This window comes from Hemicordylus capensis, chromosome 5 (assembly GCF_027244095.1).
Source record: "Hemicordylus capensis ecotype Gifberg chromosome 5, rHemCap1.1.pri, whole genome shotgun sequence".
Lineage (NCBI taxonomy): Eukaryota > Metazoa > Chordata > Lepidosauria > Squamata > Cordylidae > Hemicordylus > Hemicordylus capensis.
Window position 1 is genome coordinate 6,053,887 of NC_069661.1, and position 17,139 is coordinate 6,071,025.

The 17,139-nt window shown below is 44.9% G+C and overlaps 1 protein-coding gene across 2 annotated transcripts in view; it reads left to right on the forward strand.

Annotated features, from left to right (window-relative positions):
- Positions 1 to 17,139, forward strand: part of DNAAF9 (dynein axonemal assembly factor 9) — a 110,590-nt gene that overhangs the window by 78,092 nt on the left and 15,359 nt on the right. For both annotated transcript variants that reach the window (XM_053253607.1, XM_053253609.1), the window contains 6 exons: positions 3,524 to 3,649; positions 4,442 to 4,479; positions 7,743 to 7,875; positions 9,012 to 9,098; positions 11,086 to 11,192; positions 14,294 to 14,368. In XM_053253607.1, the coding sequence (XP_053109582.1) occupies positions 3,524 to 3,649; positions 4,442 to 4,479; positions 7,743 to 7,875; positions 9,012 to 9,098; positions 11,086 to 11,192; positions 14,294 to 14,368 (566 nt within the window). The remainder of the gene's footprint in view (positions 1 to 3,523; positions 3,650 to 4,441; positions 4,480 to 7,742; positions 7,876 to 9,011; positions 9,099 to 11,085; positions 11,193 to 14,293; positions 14,369 to 17,139) is intronic.

Genomic DNA, 17,139 nt, shown 5'->3' on the forward strand with positions numbered 1-17,139 from the left:
AATCATTCCTGGTGAGCTGCCTGGCTAGGTTTCTCCTAAAACTAATCTATATTTCCAGTAGAATTAAAATGTTGCCACCGCCACCACCCCTCTTATCAACAGAGATTGCAAGGGAAACTCTCTTTATTTTGCTGTTGGATAAATACAAAAACCATTCACATGTAGGCTTACACGTGATGAGAAAACTGATAGCTGCTGAGTGTCTGAGGACGCTTTTGCACCCGAGAAATCCCCCTTCCGCTCCCCACTTTTTTCCTGAGTTAAAAACCAACTCTGAGAGGCTTGTAAAAAGAACAGAAAAACAGTTTTATTCAATTCCTACAGACTGCTTCCATCTGAGGCTTCTAGCTTTCTTAGATACACTCAAAAATACTTAGTAGGTTAGAAAAATAGGTTGTCTTAGGCACGCTTAAATGTTTATAGAATCTTTTGCAATGCCCTAGTTGGGTTGAGCATAGGCTTGCAGGTAAACTATAATAGAACAGTATCAGGAATATGCAAAACACGCATACAAAGAAATATAAGTTCCTAACGCCTAGTCTGACAATAAAAACCATTCCCTATGCTGAAGTCCCTTTTCCTTGAACTCACCCAATTTCTGATGAGAATCAAGCATCCTGCAATCCTTTCTTTCAAGGATCTACAGAGTGATTCCATGAGAGAAACCTCCATGCTGGCTTCGACCATGAGGGAGCAAAACTCTGTTGCCCCTCACTAAGCCTTTCTGCACCTGCTTCTCTCCAACAAAGCCCTCCCTTCTTGTTCCCAGAATTCCCAGCAACTGCTCTCTAGGTCCCACCCACCTGGTGTACTGATTGGCTGCCCTGGAGTTTACCAGCCGAGACAAGGGTTCACTCCCTGTTAACTCTTTAGAGGGAGGGGAGGCTGATCACACCTCCCTTCTTGTCTGCATTCCTTATCCTTCTGTCTTCCTACTTTCCCCTAACAACCTTTTGTTCCCTCTTCAAGGCCGTCTTCAACAATGTCTTGGAGCACACACAGTGCCTCCTGACATGGTCTTCTGTCATCCCTCTCCCAGTATTTGCATGTCAGTCTCCCAACCACCTCTGTGTTTTGACTGTGGACCTTCTGGAAGAGTGTTCCTTGGGGCAGAATGCCATGGCTACAGAATACATATTAAGGGCTGTCCTGTTCAGCCTCTGCTTCATTACCTAAGGATGCTCCAGACCATGGATTCTCAACATTGGGCCCCCAGATGTTGTTGGACTTCAACTCCCATAATCAGTTGCCCGCTGTGATGCTTTTAATGAGTTTTTTGTGGACAAAGTCTCTCATATTCGGGTCGATTTAGACTCCACAGTTATCGCAGTGTCAGATGCAGAGGTATCCAGCAACTCCTCTTGTGTGGTTAGACTGGATCAATTTCAGTTTGTGACTCCTGAGGATGTGGACAAGCTGCTCGGAACGGTACGTTCTACCACCTGTCTGCTTGATCCTTGCCCGACATGGCTTATACTATCTGGCAAGGGGGTTGTTGTGGAGAGCCTGGTGGCAATTATAAATGCCTCTCTGAGGGAGGGCAGGATGCCTCCTTGTTTAAAGGAGGCAATTATTAGACCTATTCTTAAGAAGCCTGCCTTGGACCCCTCATAGCTTAATAGCTACAGGCCTATCTCCAACCTCCCATGGTTGGGCAAGGTGATTGAGAGGGTGGTGGCCTCCCAGCTCCAGGCGGTCTTTGAGGAAACTGATTATCTAGACCCATCTCAAACTGGTTTTCGGGTGGGCTATGGGGTGGAGACTGCCTTGGTCAGCCTGATGGATGATCTCCAATTGGGAATGGACAGAGGAAGTGTGACTCTGTTGGTCCTTTTGGATCTCTCGGCGGCTTTCGATACTATCGACCATAGTATCCTTCTGGAATGTCTGAGAGTGTTGGGGGTGGGAGGCACTGCTTTGCAGTGGTTCCGCTCCTACCTTTCTGGCAGATTCCAGATGGTGTCGCTTGGAGACTGTTGCTCTTCAAAATCTGAGCTTTTATATGGAGTCCCTCAGGGCTCCATATTGTCTCCAATGCTCTTTAATATCTACATGAAACCGTTGGGAGAGATCATCCGGAGATTTGGTGCTGGGTGTTCAGTATGCTGATGACACCCAAATCTATTTCTCCATGTCAACATCATCAGGAGAAGGCATATCCTCCCTGAATGCCTGCTTGGAAGCAGTAATGGGATGGATGAGGGATAACAAACTGAGACTGAATCCAGACAAGACGGAGGTAATTATTGTGCGCGGTCATCACTCGGGAAGCGATATTGATCTACCTGTTCTAGATGGGGTCACACTTCCTCAGAAGGAACAGGTACGCAGTCTGGGAGTGCTTCTGGATCCACACCTCTCCCTGGTTTCCCAGGTTGAGGCAGTGGCCAGAAGCGCTTTCTATCAGCTTCGGTTGATATGCCAGCTGCGTCCGTTTCTTGAAGTTCATGATCTCAAAACCAGTAGTACACTTGCTGGTCCCCTCCAGACTTGATTACTGCAATGCGCTCTATGTGGGGCTGCCTTTGTACATAGTCCGGAAACTACAATTAGTACAAAATGCGGCGGCCAGGTTGGTCTCCGGGTCATCTCGAAGAGACCATATTACTCCTATATTACGGGAGTTGCACTGGCTGCCGATAGGTTTCCGGGCAAAATACAAAGTGCTGGTTATAACCTATAAAGCCCTAAACAGCTTAGGCCCACGGTATTTAAGAGAGCGTCTTCTTCTGCATGATCCCCATCGTCCACTACGTTCATCAGGGGAGGCTCGTCTGTGGCTACCTTCATGTCGTTTGGTGGCCACCCAGGGATGGGCCTTCTCTGTTGTCGCCCCGAGACTTTGGAACGCACTTCCCGTGAGAATAAGAGTCTCCCCATCTCTAGTGGCTTTTAAAAGGGATTTAAAGACTCATCTTTTTATCTAAGCTTTTTAACTTTTTAGCTTTTTAACTTTTTAACTTTTAAATTTTTAAACTTTTGATTGTTTATTATTTGTTTTAAATTGTTTTTAGTATTTGTTGTTGTGAACCGCCCTGAGACCTTGGGTTAGGGCGGTATAGAAATGTGTTAAATAAATAAATAAATAAATAAATAAATAAATAATCCCCAACCAAAGGCCACTGGGGCTGGGGATTATGGGAGCTGAAGTCCACAAACGTCTGGGGACCCAACGCTGAGAATCCCTGCTCCCGTCTCATCCCTCCCCCCCATTTCAGGCCAATGGGATGGCTCTGCCCCATCACCTTGGCGGTTGGATATCACTTAAACAGAGTCTTGAAGCAAGAAAGATCACTGTTTTTTATGAAGTGTTCCTCCTTGTGCAGCTATATGACCTGAAGTCCCCCCCCCCCCCCCCGCTGCACAAAATGCTAGAGCAGTGCCACATTTTTCTGCCCAGGGAATGGGACAGCCAGCGCTCTCTTGGAATTGCAACTTACCACACACATGTGATCAGCTGGCAGCATTGTCATTTTAGTAACACCCTGTCACCTCACAAGTCTTTGCTTTGTTCTCTCTGCAGATATACCGATGTGATTGATGTTGTGCAGGCCCTTCAGACTCACCCCGATGCTGACGTGAAGGCCTCCTTTGTCATTGGAGCGGTCTCTACTTGCGTAGAACCACTTAGTTGCTACATGGAACACAGGTACACATTCCAGGCTCTGCCTCTACCGCGTTGGAGCTTGTGCTCCATATATGTTCATGTTGTCATGCTTTGGGAAGACGGATTCTCTTCACTCACATTGAAGTCCAGTTCCTACCAGGGAAGCCAAACAGTGCAAGGTTTTTCTGGATTTCAGTCGGAAAGGTTTGGCATAGATTAGCAAGGAGAAACCTGGATTATTAATAGGTCTGCTCTTAGTCATCTCTGAAGTGAAAGCTCTCCAGATTAAAGATGATAAGCTTCTTGGCAGGCAGCCCCAGATTGTGTGGCTGGAGGACAGGAAAGGAAACTCTGCAGTCCAACTCCTAGACTATCAGCAGTCGTTGACACCGAGCCAAATGCCAGGTGCTTTAAATAGCACGATGCAAGGGCTTTGTGAAGGTGTTCGGAGTTGCCCCTCCCAAGCTGCTGACCTTGGCAAAAAAGCTGGATGGGTTCCTAAAAAGAATGGACAATAGACTGACCGGCAGTGGTGTGCGTGAGGTGAAAGCAGCCATCGGCCAGCTTCTTAGTGGCTCTGTGTTCCTCCTCCCCATCACACAGTTGATGCTGGAGTTAAAGGTTTTGTGAGCATTTGATCACAGGCCCTCGAAAAAGCAAGTGCTTCACTTCCAAGACTTGTGAGCAGGTTTGAGGTGAGCACAGACCTACCTTGGTCCTTCAAGCCACCACTGCCTCCCTCCCCCATCCCCCAAAACCAAGTAGTAACATCTGCCTGCCTTCCTTGGTTTCTTAATAGTAAGTGTGTACATGTGTGTTCTTTGTTTTTGGTAGGTTTCTTTTCCCCAAGTTCCTGGACCAGTGCTCGCAAGGTAAATACTCTTAAAACTTTCCTGAATGAATGAAATGATAAGACCTGTAGAGATGGTGGTATGCGGTACGTTGCTAGCCAATAATATGGCAGTTAAAACTTGACAGGTCTGTGAATGGTAGGAAATTGTTCTTGATATAGTTGTCTCCAGCTCTGTGGGTTGCAGCATAAAACCAATTACTAAATATGCTAATACAAGGCTGTCTAAAACACCTAGGCTAAATCCCTACAAATTTAAATGAGAAGTTAATCAGTCCCTTCCCTCCTGGTCCCTTCCATGCCCTCTCATGGAGATCCAAGGAAGAGAGAGGACCAAGCATCCTCTCCATCTTAAAAAGGGGCAAGATGTTGACATGTGTTTCATTTTAACTTGGTTAAATGCACTCTCCAAGTTCAGGAATTGCACTCCTCTAATGGAAGCAAGTTGCAGTCTGTCAGCTACCCCACTTTGCACAGCAGTTGCAGGAATCAAGATTTTTCTGCATGGAAAAGGCCACTTGTGCAGTGATATGGTATCCTCTAAATCAGGTGTGGAAAGTCGTGGCTCTCCAGGTGTTGAACTACAGCTCCCATGATCCCCAGCCATGTGACTGGGGATTATGGGAGTTGCAGTTCAGCAGTTGGTGAGCCAGGATTGCCTGCCACTATTCTAGATGCACATCTTGGCAATGGAGAAAAGCCAGAGAAGGAAATCTGAGAGATCTTAAAGGAAAACTTTGAGAGTGTCACATTAAAATGGTGGTGTGGCTGATTTGAGGTATAGTGCGTAGTGGGGCAGCCACTAGAAACTTGAATGGAGAGCAACTCCTCACAAGCCAACTGTGTCGCAGAGCCATGGATTTTTAAAATGGTGCCACAAAAGGGAAAACTACCCCAGCTGGTTGGCAGCAGAACTAAATATGTTTCTGTTGGGTGACAAGAGAGATGAAGCTCATCAAAGCGTCCAAATGGCTGATTAGGTGCACCTCCCAGCTATGAATGGGCAGAGCAGAAGAAGCATGGCTATCTTGCATGGCTTGTCCTCTTTGCTAAGCAGGGCTAGCCTTGGTTTGCATTTGGGTGGGTGACTACATGCAAGCGCTATCTGCTGTAGGATATTCCCCTTGAGAGCCAGTGTGGTGTAATGGTTAGAGTGTTGGACTAGGACTGGGGAGACCAAATGTTGTGTTTTTCCAAAGAGAAGTTGAGCCCCGTTCAATAGTCCAGTGTTTACCACTCAACTTGAGAGACAACTTGCAAACTTCCTAGTTTAATTCGGAGACTGCCATAGAGAACAGAATGTTCTCCGAGTAACTGTCTCAAAGCAATTATTCTCATGTAGTGATTTTTATGGGCATGTAAATCAGACCATGGCATCCCTTTAATGGAAGTTTTGAGGAGACTACAGGGCCATCAAAAGAAGTTTTGTGTTGCATAGAGAATTTCATCATACTATTAGCCAAGCTCACCTCCTACATTTATGCATGCAAGTCCAGCCCTGATTAAAAAAAACCTACCACCCATAATTGCCATTGTAAAGTTATGACACTTTTTTTTTTAAGGTAGGAAATACTAACTTGAGAGTGTTTGGTTTTGATTCCCCCACCCCTCTAGCAACGAACCATTTTTGAATGGGTATTGTTGCTTCCAGTCTTCTTAAGGATGTATTTATTGCATATGTTAGCCACCCTTCATCATAAGCTCCCAGAGGAGGGAGGGAGTGATTGATTAAGTGCCGTCAAGTTGGTGTCGACTCTTAGCGAGCACATAGATAGATTCTCTCCAAGGTGATCTGTCTTCAATTTGGCCTTTAAGGTCTCGCAGTGATGCATTCATTGTTGTCGTGATTGAGTCCATCCACCTTGCTGCTGGTCGTCCTCTTCTTCTCTTTCCTTCAACTTTTCCCAGGGTAGTACACAACTTTAAAAATAACATGCAGTAAAATGCAACATCAGTGCAATAAAAGAGATCGCAACATCAGTGAGTCAATAAAACCAGCTGGACTAAAAAAGGCTATCGGTGTTTTTGGAATGTCTGTGCAAATCAGTCTCTGCCTTTGGGAAGGGCGTTCCATAGATCTAGAGCACCATGACTCAGAGAGCCACCTGTCTAGTCTCAGGGGGTGGGACTCTGAAGACCACAAGGCTTGGGTAGATTTTGGTAGTAGTAGTATTACTTTTACATTTATATCGTGCTCTTCCTCCAGAGAGCCCAGAGTAGTGTACATGGTTATGTATATCCTCACAACAACCCTGTGAAGTAGATGAGGCTGAGGAATAGGTGACTGGCCCAGAGTCACCCAGTGAGTTGCATGACTAAATGGAGATTTGAAATCTGGTCTCTTCGGTCTTAGTCCAACACTCTAACCTGGGTTGGGGCAGGCAGTGTAGGACTGGCCCTAAGCCTGTCTGCTGACTCCCCTCCACTTTTAAAAGTGTTTTTAAAGTTTTGTTTTTTTTTAAGGTTAAGATCTTAAAGCAGAAGTTGTCCCCAAGTGGGAGCAAAAAAAGAAATCAAATAGTTCTAAATAGAATTAATGGAACCTCCTTTTTGCTTTTTTTTGTGTGTGTGTGTGAGTAATTTTTATTGAAAGACATGATATGATTTACAATAATTGCCCTCGCAGCATCCCCAACTCCCCTCCCCATAGCCACCCTGCCTACTTCAAGCCAGCCCTCCCCACGCCAAACCTGCCGCCTTCTAACATTACTCTTATCTAGGCCCCCTCCCATGTGTTATGAATTTGGTTTGTCAACACAAGAGTTACAAAGTGCTTTGGCCACCATCTTGAAACATGGCATACAAGAAAAAAAACCAAAAAACCCACCACTCAGTGTCCCCTTGGACCTCCTGTCGTGTGCTATGTATGAATTGATTGGTATCAGACTGTAAATGCAAAAGTTCTTGGAAGGGAACATCTGGAGAGAGACATGGTAATCTGATATGCCTTCCTCCCCTCCGAAAGCAGGCTAAAAATGGTAGCTGCAGAAATGCCCTACAACAATAACAGTTAACAGAAGAGCTGGGGAGACACGACTGCCCTCTATGCTTTGATTTTCTAGTGGGGTAAGAAAGGTGTAACATCACTGCCTTTTGACCTAACCAAGGTGTACACAAAGGACTGGGGAAGTCAGCCAGAGAGAGCTTCAGCTCATCTAATGCCCATCTTTCGCCCTCCTGTGGAAGGGCCTACATTGCACTTTGAAAACCTCTTGATTCCAAGGAAGCCTAATCAATCCCCAGTGAATATTTGACTTTAAATGGTTTTTCGCCTTTCTCATGCAGGTTTGGTGAGCAACGTGGTCTTCACCAGTCACACTGAGCAGAGGAACCCGCTCCTTGTCCATCTCCAGCACCTTATTCGGGCAGCGAACCCTGCGGTTTCATTTATTCTGGCAGAAAGTGGGGTGGTGACTAGGTAATATTGATGTTTTGTGGCAACATGGACAACTTTGTTTGAAGTTGGGGCGTGGGGGTGGGGAACTGAGACCTATTGGTGTTTCACACAGGAATTAAAAATGTGAGAAATTCCGTATCCATTGTTTTGGCTGCCATTTTGCTTCTGAGAAACCTCAGCTGTTGTGTTGACATTTTCCATGCTGTCAGTTCCTCTTTTCCAAACAGATGTTCTGAGACTGAAATTCACTACAGGTTTTTCACTGCTCTCATACATTTAATTGGCTGGAAGCTACAAATACTCTCTCCTTTCAGGACTGAGGGCATGTTAGGCTTGAAATGTTTTGAAGAAGAAACTGTTCTTGGGCTTTGGAGAGTGTGTTGCCTCCAAATTAGGGGCTGGTCCAAGCAATACCATCCCTGCCCACATGATTAGCAAAAGGACATTCCAAGAGCAAGCTCATGGTGACCTATTGATGTCCCAGTGCCCTTCTGGCATGTCCCTTCATCACATGGGTTGGGGGCTGTTCGTCGGCATGGCTGCTCTGTACACACTCCAGATGCTTGTTGAAAGATTTCATTTGGATGAACGGTCCTCCACACACTAAAAGGATGTGCCAGCTGGGCTTGGGACACCTGTGGAAGACAGCACAACTGGCATGTTGCATCGCCACCTTCATTAAGAACATTTCAGCCCTGCTGGAACAGGCCCCCAAGGCTTATCTAGTCCAGCATTCTTTCCCCCCATAGTGGCCCATCCAATGCCTCTGGGAAGCCCACTGGAACGAGTTGAGGGCATGCCCTCTCTCCTGCTGTTGCTCCCCTGCAACTGGTATTCAGAGGCATCCTGCCTTTGAGCCTGGAGGTAGTTTATAGCCATCAAGACTAATAGCGATAGGTGGGGACGGTATCACCCGAACTGGCCCTTGGAGAACTAGGAGCCCAAAGACACCTGCCACAATGTTAAAACTGCAGGCCACAAAGTACTCACAGCAGCCCAGAACTGAGTCGCCTGGAGCAGTGGAGAGAAGGCTTAATCATGCACTTCCATCCACGTGTGACCGTGAGAGCTGCAGGTGGTCTTGGGCAATCTGAAAGGACACTTAAAGAGGACCCTTTTGTTTTCTGCAATTGAAGCCTCCATCTCTCTCCTGCTAGGAATGAAGACATTGAACTAATTCTCTCTGAAAACAGTTTTTCAAGCCAAAGGATGCTGACTGAGCGCTATTTGACGTACCCTGGCTGGCAAGTATTGCTGATTTTGCAGGATATTTGAATCCGATAATAACTAAACACTATTCGGTTTAATTTCCCATCTATTTCATCTCCTGATTAAATCTGGCTGTGAATGAAATGCTACGGTGAGATAAGCTTAAGTCACGTTGCCTTGTGCTTCTCCTGCCTCATTTTCTACTTAGAGTTTTAGCCTGTTGGTAGGAAACGGGACCTTGAAGGCCTTTCGTCCATTGTCTTGGGATGTGGCAACTGTTGCTAGGTCTGTTAACAGCTCTGAAATGGGAGAGATTTTGCCATTTCCTGAAAGTTGGTGGGGAAGTATTTGGGAGAACTCTTTTTTCATGGTGATGGTGGGGGGTGGGGAGTGTGGGTTAGGTACAGGATGCCCTTAGTGAAGGTAGTGATGGAGGGCAGGAAGACAGTTTATGTTTGGAAACTGGCACATGGTTGGGAGGCATTCATGAACTGTGGGATAGCAGTTGAATGGCAGGAGAGGAGAGCGTCCTTTAGATGTGGGCAAGGGATTGAGAACAGCAATGGGATCCTTGGCATATTTTTCTTATAAAACTAGTCCCTCCTTTTCATCCAGCCATGCTTCACGGATTGTTGAAGGGCCCATTGGCCCTCCAGTTGTTGTTGGACTACAGCTCCCATCATCCCTGACTATTGGCTGCTGTGGCGGTGGATGATGGGAGTTGTAGTCCTACAGCTGGAAGGCCAACGTTGTGCAGCCCTGACAGTGCAGTGCCTTGAATGCCACCAATACGACTTCCTAGGGGTGGGGGGCAAATCTTGATTATTCATTATTTGTAATGAATACGAATACAACAAATATTTATATGCCACTTTTCAACAAAAGTCCCCAAAGCGGTTTGCATAGATATAGATGACGGACTAATCTGCCTTTTGCCTCCTGTGAATTCATTGGGTGCCAGTGAAGCTGTCTTATACGGAGTCGGACCATCTACCCCAGTCCTGTCTCTTCTGATTGACAGCAGTTCACCAAGGTCTTAGGCAGGCTTCCTGTTCTCAGCCATGACATCCTTGAAATGGAGATACCAGAGACTGAGCCTTGGACTTTCAACATCCAAAACATGGGCTGTTGTTCTCATGGAGCTGCCATCTTTATTTGATTGATTGATTTAACGTATTTCTATACCACCCAAAACTTGCGCCTCTTATCTTACAACCAGATAAAAACACAAGTAAAACATTAGTTAAAAACAGGAACAAGAAATTTAAAAAACATGATAATTAAAAAGTTTGTAAAATAATATTCTAAAACATTAAAAACAATATCAATTAAAAGCCTTTCCTTTCTTAGGTCTGGTTTCTGTTTCCTGTCATGGGTCTTAATAATCTTGTTGGACAAAATAACTTGAGAATCAGGCTATAGGAACCCCAAACTGTCCTGGTCTTCAAAGTGAGGCCTAACCCAATTCCTGCCTCTTGTATCTCAAATGCAGTGTTCATACAGAGACACAGGGGTTCTCCACCTTGGGTCTGCAGAGATTGTTGGACTACAGCTCCCATCATCCACCACTGCAATGGCCTTTTACCATTGTTGTGGATGATGGGGAGTTGTAGTCCAACACCCTCTGCAGACCCAAGGTGGAGAACCCCTGAGTGAACGGACACCAAAATAGCATGTAGTTCTCTGTTCCAAAGCAGAAACAATTCTGGGAGGTTTTATTATCTTTAACTAGATTCCTCATCTGGGCCTAGAAAAGTGGTGCTTTTTTGTCCTTCTCCAAGCACTTGGGCGAATCCTTGCCCCCGCTCCCCGCCCGACCCAAGATTGCTTTTCCTGCCTCCCTACCGTTTCTGTCCTTGAAAGCTGTCTTGCTGTGAAAGGAATCTGTAGATGCCTGTTCAGGAAGAGGTGAAAAAAACAGCTTATCCAAAAGTGATCCTCTTCCACTATGGGTTCCAGGAGTCCTGTGCATAGCCTGAGTTTGGAGAAGTGATGCATGATCTTTTCCCCACTTTCCTTCAGGTATGATGGCAAATTTCGAGTGGGTTCGGTCTTTCCCCCGATGGTTCAGATCTGTGTGTGGTTTAGCCGTCCTCTAGAGAAAACGCGGTTTGTGTCCAAGTGCAAAGGTAAAGAGTGACTCTCATACACTGCAAAAAGGTTCATTTTAGCATGGCATTCTTTCTTGCAATTGGTAGCAAAGCACTTGTAAACTGAGATTCTTTTATTCCCTTCCCATTTTTAACAAGTTTTAACAATGTTTCACCAATGAAGCCTCAAAGATTGCAACTGAGGACATTCCAATTGTATATTCCAAAACTTATCCTGTAGGTCAATGAAAAAAAAATTCTCTTTGTTGCAATGAAACATAATCAAGGATAGTAATAATATATAGCAATAGCAATAGCACTTACATTTATATACCGCTTTATAGCCGAAGCTCTCTAAGCGGTTTACAATGATTTAGCATATTGCCCCCAACATTCTGGGTACTCATTTTACCGACCTCGGAAGGATGGAAGGCTGAGTCAACCTTGAGCCCCTGGTCAGGATCAAACTTGTAACCTTCTGGTTACAGGGCGGCAGTTTTACCACTGCGCCACCAGGGACTCATAATATATGTGAATGTTACTGAAAAAAAGAAAAATTGCTTAAACATGATAAGATACACCCAATACAGGAGGAAAAGCTGAGGGCACCTTAACCTAAGGATATAAATCTTATGTTCCAAAACAAACAATTCATTAAAATTCGACAAAATAGCTGAAAATTCCTGTTCTTTACCTTGCTGTCAGAAGAAAACCATTTCAAATGCTGACGAGGAACGCATGCCAGTTATCCAAAGTTGTATTTCAGGAGTAAATTTGTCCTTTCAGTGTTGTATTATAATCCTTTTGGTGACACCACCCCACTCCCCAAGCATGAAGAACCCACAATTCTTGGATATCATGCTAGATTCCATATGCTGGGGATATACCCCAATGATAGTTGCAATGTCAATTTGTTAACCTTATGGATTTCAAGCCAAAATAGTGCAATAACCAGACAGGACCAAACCATATGCGTAAGTGCAACTCCAACATCTAGAAGTCTGCAGCCAATCCTCTGTTAAATATTCCCTGAGGTGTCCAGTAAAAGCTGAATAAATGTTTCTGCTGCATTAGCCACAGTTGAGATCCAAGGAGGCATGTTTCACTGCCTTCAAAGCAACCTGCCATTGATTTAATAAGATAGAGTATTCACGGTCCTTGTTTAAAAGATCTTGGATATAATCGATATCAATCTTGTCAATATCTTTAAGCTTCTGATAGAGGAAGGTTCCAGGCTTAGGTGCATTTAATAGATGTTCCAGGTCTTATAATAGAAATGGAGTTTCAGAAGCTGCAATCGCATCAGGCACAAAGAACCGTGATAAGTAAATGCTTTAACTGAATAAACTGCCAGATAGCATTTAAATGTAGGTCAAACTCAGCTCTCAAAGTGCCAAAAGATTTTAAAACCACTTCATAAGAGATCAATTGATCTAGTTTAATGACATTGTGGGAGGTCCAGTTAGCCCAATAAAAAGATTTACGAGCATTCTTCAAACAGAGATTCTCCCACAAGTTAAGCTTTTCATGCTGGAAAAGATCAAAACCATGTCTAGAACCCAAAGTTCTCTATATGTGCCTTGTGACTTTAAACATCAGTAATGACCTAGATCTGCAAACAAATGATGAACCCAGCACCTGCAAAGATTTCATTGGGGTCAAATAATAACTTTCAAGCTGTGCCCAAGGTGAGACCGCTGTGCTCACTGTGGCTAAAACTTCATTTCCATAGCTTTGTGCACATTACTGTGATCTGGCACAAGTGTGGAATTTAATAGTGGGCCCAGACTTGAGCATCCCGAAACCTGAACTTTCACTTTTTAACAGCACAAGTTTCTGGAGCCAAGGATTTCCTACTCGTTAGCTCAGTCTCTTAGGTGATATACCATCTCACCTCTTTGTGAAGAAATTGAGAACTGGGTAGTGGAAAGTGTGATAGGCAACTGAGAAGCCATGAGTTAGATCAGTAAAGAATGTGAGCAGAAACAAATAGAAGTGTAGCCAGCAATTATGTTGGATTTGGAGGGACCACCCAAACAATGGAGCCTTTCACAAGCATTGCCTGACCCTTTTCTAACTTATTCCTACTGCCATGAGTGCTAGAAATGTTTTTTTTAACTAAACTGAGTAAATTAGTAAATAACAAGGGCAGACATCCAGACCAATGTTGCATGCCCAGAAAAATGTTGCTTGCACACATGCAAGAGGGGGAAAGGTGACTTCTGCCCCTCAACTTTCCCTCTGCAACTCTCTGTGGCCCCAGAAAATATGTTCTCAAGGGTTGCAGCATTCATAATTTTGGGGAGGCACAGGAGGCTGCAGAGGGAAGGAGAAACCGGCAAAAATTGCCCCTACTCTGCTGCACACACTGAATGCTTTTCAACATGTTCCACCTTAGTCTGGAGGGAAGGAATGTGAGGTGACAGATAGAACAGAGACATCTTATTTATTCTGAAGGCATTACTTTTCTTCTCCTTTTTGGTTTGTGGTGTGAAAGAATTTTAAAAGATCTTTAATATGGTTTTGTGATGATGTATATCTGTGTAGTCTCTTTTTTGATATTGACCATTTAATAAGTATTACAAAGAAATGCTTTTAAACATTAGTTGAGATTCTTGTGAATCTTAATTTCTGCATCAGATACCAGGCAGAGTCTGAACCCAAACAGACCACAAATAATAAATGCAGATATTGTCTTTCACAAAATGACACAAGGATGTATTATGACTGCTTGCATTAGATCTTTGTGCTTTACTCTTGTGATGTGACTTTGCTACTTATCCAAGGACCTTAAAGACATTTTTTGTTTTAAAGCAGAAGTGGGGGAGGTGAGTGTTTTTGGTTTTTCAAAAAAAGAAACTAGCTTCACATGTCTTGGTACATAGAATATTAAATACTTAAGACAGAGTTATCTTTTGCATAACATTGACATAATCCATTTTAATTTTCTCCTCCAGTATAATCTTCTAACCTGTACAGAATAAATTCTGGGGTGAAATAGGTATTTGTAAATTGACCTTTGACTCTTTTGCAGACTACATCACCCATACCTAATCAAAAACCATTAGGAATAACTCTGTGTGTGTGTGTGTGTGTGTGTGTGTGTGTGTGTGTGTGTGTGTGTGTTAATTTTCAAACAGCTTTGAAGACCTCCATCAAGTCAAGCCCCTTCTCTGGAAACATATACCACATTTTGGGCAAAGTTAAATTTTCAGGTAATTTGCAAGCTGTATTTTCCTTTGCTACTGATTGTATTTCTGATTGTATGTTTAAAACCTAAATTGTGGCTGGAGATTGTGGGAGTTGTAGTCCAGAAACAGCTCGAGAATCTCAGGTTGGCCACCCGGGGCTTGTTGGACTAAGACGGGAGGCGGCAGGGCCAGGGTTGAGTTCCTCATTGATCCCTGAAGCTCAACAGGTGATCATGGGGCCAATTCAGGATCTCTCAGCCTATACTACCTCACAAAGTTGCAAAGATAAGATAGTGGGGGGTGAGGATGGAATCTTGTGTGCTGCTCTGAGCTTTTTGGAGGAAGCATGGGATATAAACGGAGATAATAGCAACTCTATAGTGAAGTCCATTCTTTTGCATGCAGAAGGTCCCAGGTTCACACCCTGGCAGCATCTGCTAGTGGGTCTGGGAAAGACCCTGCCTTAAGCTCTGGAGAGCCGCTGACAGTCCGTGCAGACCAGACTGAACTAGATGAACAAGTGGGCTGAATCTGTACAAAGACAGCTTCGTACATTTCGGGGGAGGGAATGGACATCGGTGCTAGCATCCATCCTCTGCCTATAGAAAAGCCCAGCTCCACTTGGAGCTGGAAAAGGCTGGAAAAGACCCCTGCCTGCAGCTCTGGGGTGCTTCTGCCCGAGAAAGTCGGCAGTATTTGTTTAGATGGACCAATGGGCTGACTTGGTGGGAGGCAGCTTTCTATGTGCTCCGGCAATCTCTCCCCAAAGTCTTTGATGTTTTCGTCCTGCGTCCTGATGTCCTTTGTCCAGAGAAGCTCTCCTCAGCATCTCATCTGGCCCCTGCACTCCTAGCCCAGGGAAGACCATTTCACTTTCCTAGGCTTTTAGCATCTTTTAGTGCTGCCCTTTTTCTGCTTTTTGATGGTTGGTTGTGTATCTTTTGTAGTTTTTCCACTGTATTGTCTTGGGTACTGTGACACACTCAGAATCTCATTCTCTCTCTCCAAACCATGTGCGCTTCGTCACCAAGTTATGGCCTTTCCCAAAACTCCTTTGAAACTGCCTTACAGTGGCTCAGACCATTAGTCAACCTAGTTGTCCATGCCAGCAGACAGTGGCTTTCCAAGATCTTGGGCCAAAGGGAGTGTCTTGAAGCCATTTTGCTGGAGATGTCAGGACTGGGACCTGGGACCTTCTGCATGTAAAACAGGCCCATTTTGCTCCCAACCCATGTGATGTTGCTCGCTACGTGAGCTGTGTAGTCAACCCATTGTTGAAGTGGGCTCTTTTTAGAACTTCGTACTCAGCGTTTATATAGCCCTTTACATTTGTTACCTTATAACAACAACAACAACAACAACAACAAAAATTATATACCACTTTTCAACAAAAATTTCCAAAGTGGTTTTACAGAGAGAGAGAGAGAAATAAGATGGCTTCCTGTCCCCAAAGGACTCACAATCTAGAATGAAACATAAGATAGACACCAGCAACTGTCACTGGAGGTATTGTGCTGGGGGTGGAGAGGGCCAGTTACTCTCCCCCTGCTCAATAAAGAGAATCACCACATTAAAAAGGTGCCTCTTTGCCCAGTTAGCAGGAGTTATAATCCATGTAAGGGAGGCCAACGTTGTTATCCAACTCTGAGGGTGATCTTGCTTAAGATCACTCTTTGCTTAAAAGATTCAAACTAGGGATATCCTGATTGGTAGCACAATCCCTTAGTGTCTGGGCTTCACCTGGGTGAAGGTGGACTTAGCCAGGCAGCTAAGGAGAACATAGCCAAGGAGGTGGCTGAGACAGAGATGGCTAAGTGGGAACCAGGAGGTCTCCACCCATCTCCTGGCTCTACTGAGTCTCACCTTTCACAGCTGAGCCAGGTCCTCCTGTCTCCTCCTCATGAGGTGACCCTACCTCCTGAGGAGACCTTTTCAGGATCCAATTGTGAGCCACGAAGCAAGTGCTCTGTCATCACTGCTGTAGCTAGGCCTGGGCTCTGCAGTGGTGATCCAAGGGGTCTGACAGTGATCTTGCACCTGGGGTTGGATCTGGAGTTCTGGGAAGACGGTCCTCCTGAGGTGGACCTCCTTGAGGTGGCGGATAGGTCTCTGGTTTGGGATCAGGGGGTTGGTTGGCTGAGGACCCTCCCCCAGAGAACTTGCCAGAGTCCCAGTCAAGAGGTCTCTGACATTTAGCTACGTTTATTTCAAATTAACGAAGTGGGTCTGCATGGCCCCATCTCCCTTCCTTTTAGACCTGTGCCCAGATAAAAAGGGGACAGGTACAAGGAAAAAGGAGATACTCGGAGAATGATCTAGCAATGGGGGCGCTTCTGAATGAAAGGTTATTGCCCACATTATCATGCATTAACTGCATTGACAAATTCCAAGAGAAAGCATGTACATTCTAAAATAGCAGCTTCCTTAGAAGTTCAGTGGGAGAAGAATATAGAGTGTAACTACTTCTACAGGGACATCTCACCCCATATGTGCCACCCCCAGCTGCAGGATCTTTGGAGGAGGCACTCTTGAGGGCTCTGCTCCCCCCCACCACCACCACCCAAATTTGAAACACTGGGAAGTGACTAGACCTTGGGCCTCTTCTGTTGTGATGCTGGAACGGTGGTTTGTTCTGCCCGGCAAGGCTCCCCTTGTCCACTCAGCCCTCTGTTCTAGGAGAGTCTGGTCGAACCTGGAAGCAAGTTCGGAGTTTCTGCTTTTGGCTTTGTGCTTGACTGGTGGGTTTTCTCTTAGCTAACGTAATTACATATATTCCATATGTATTAGGTTACCGC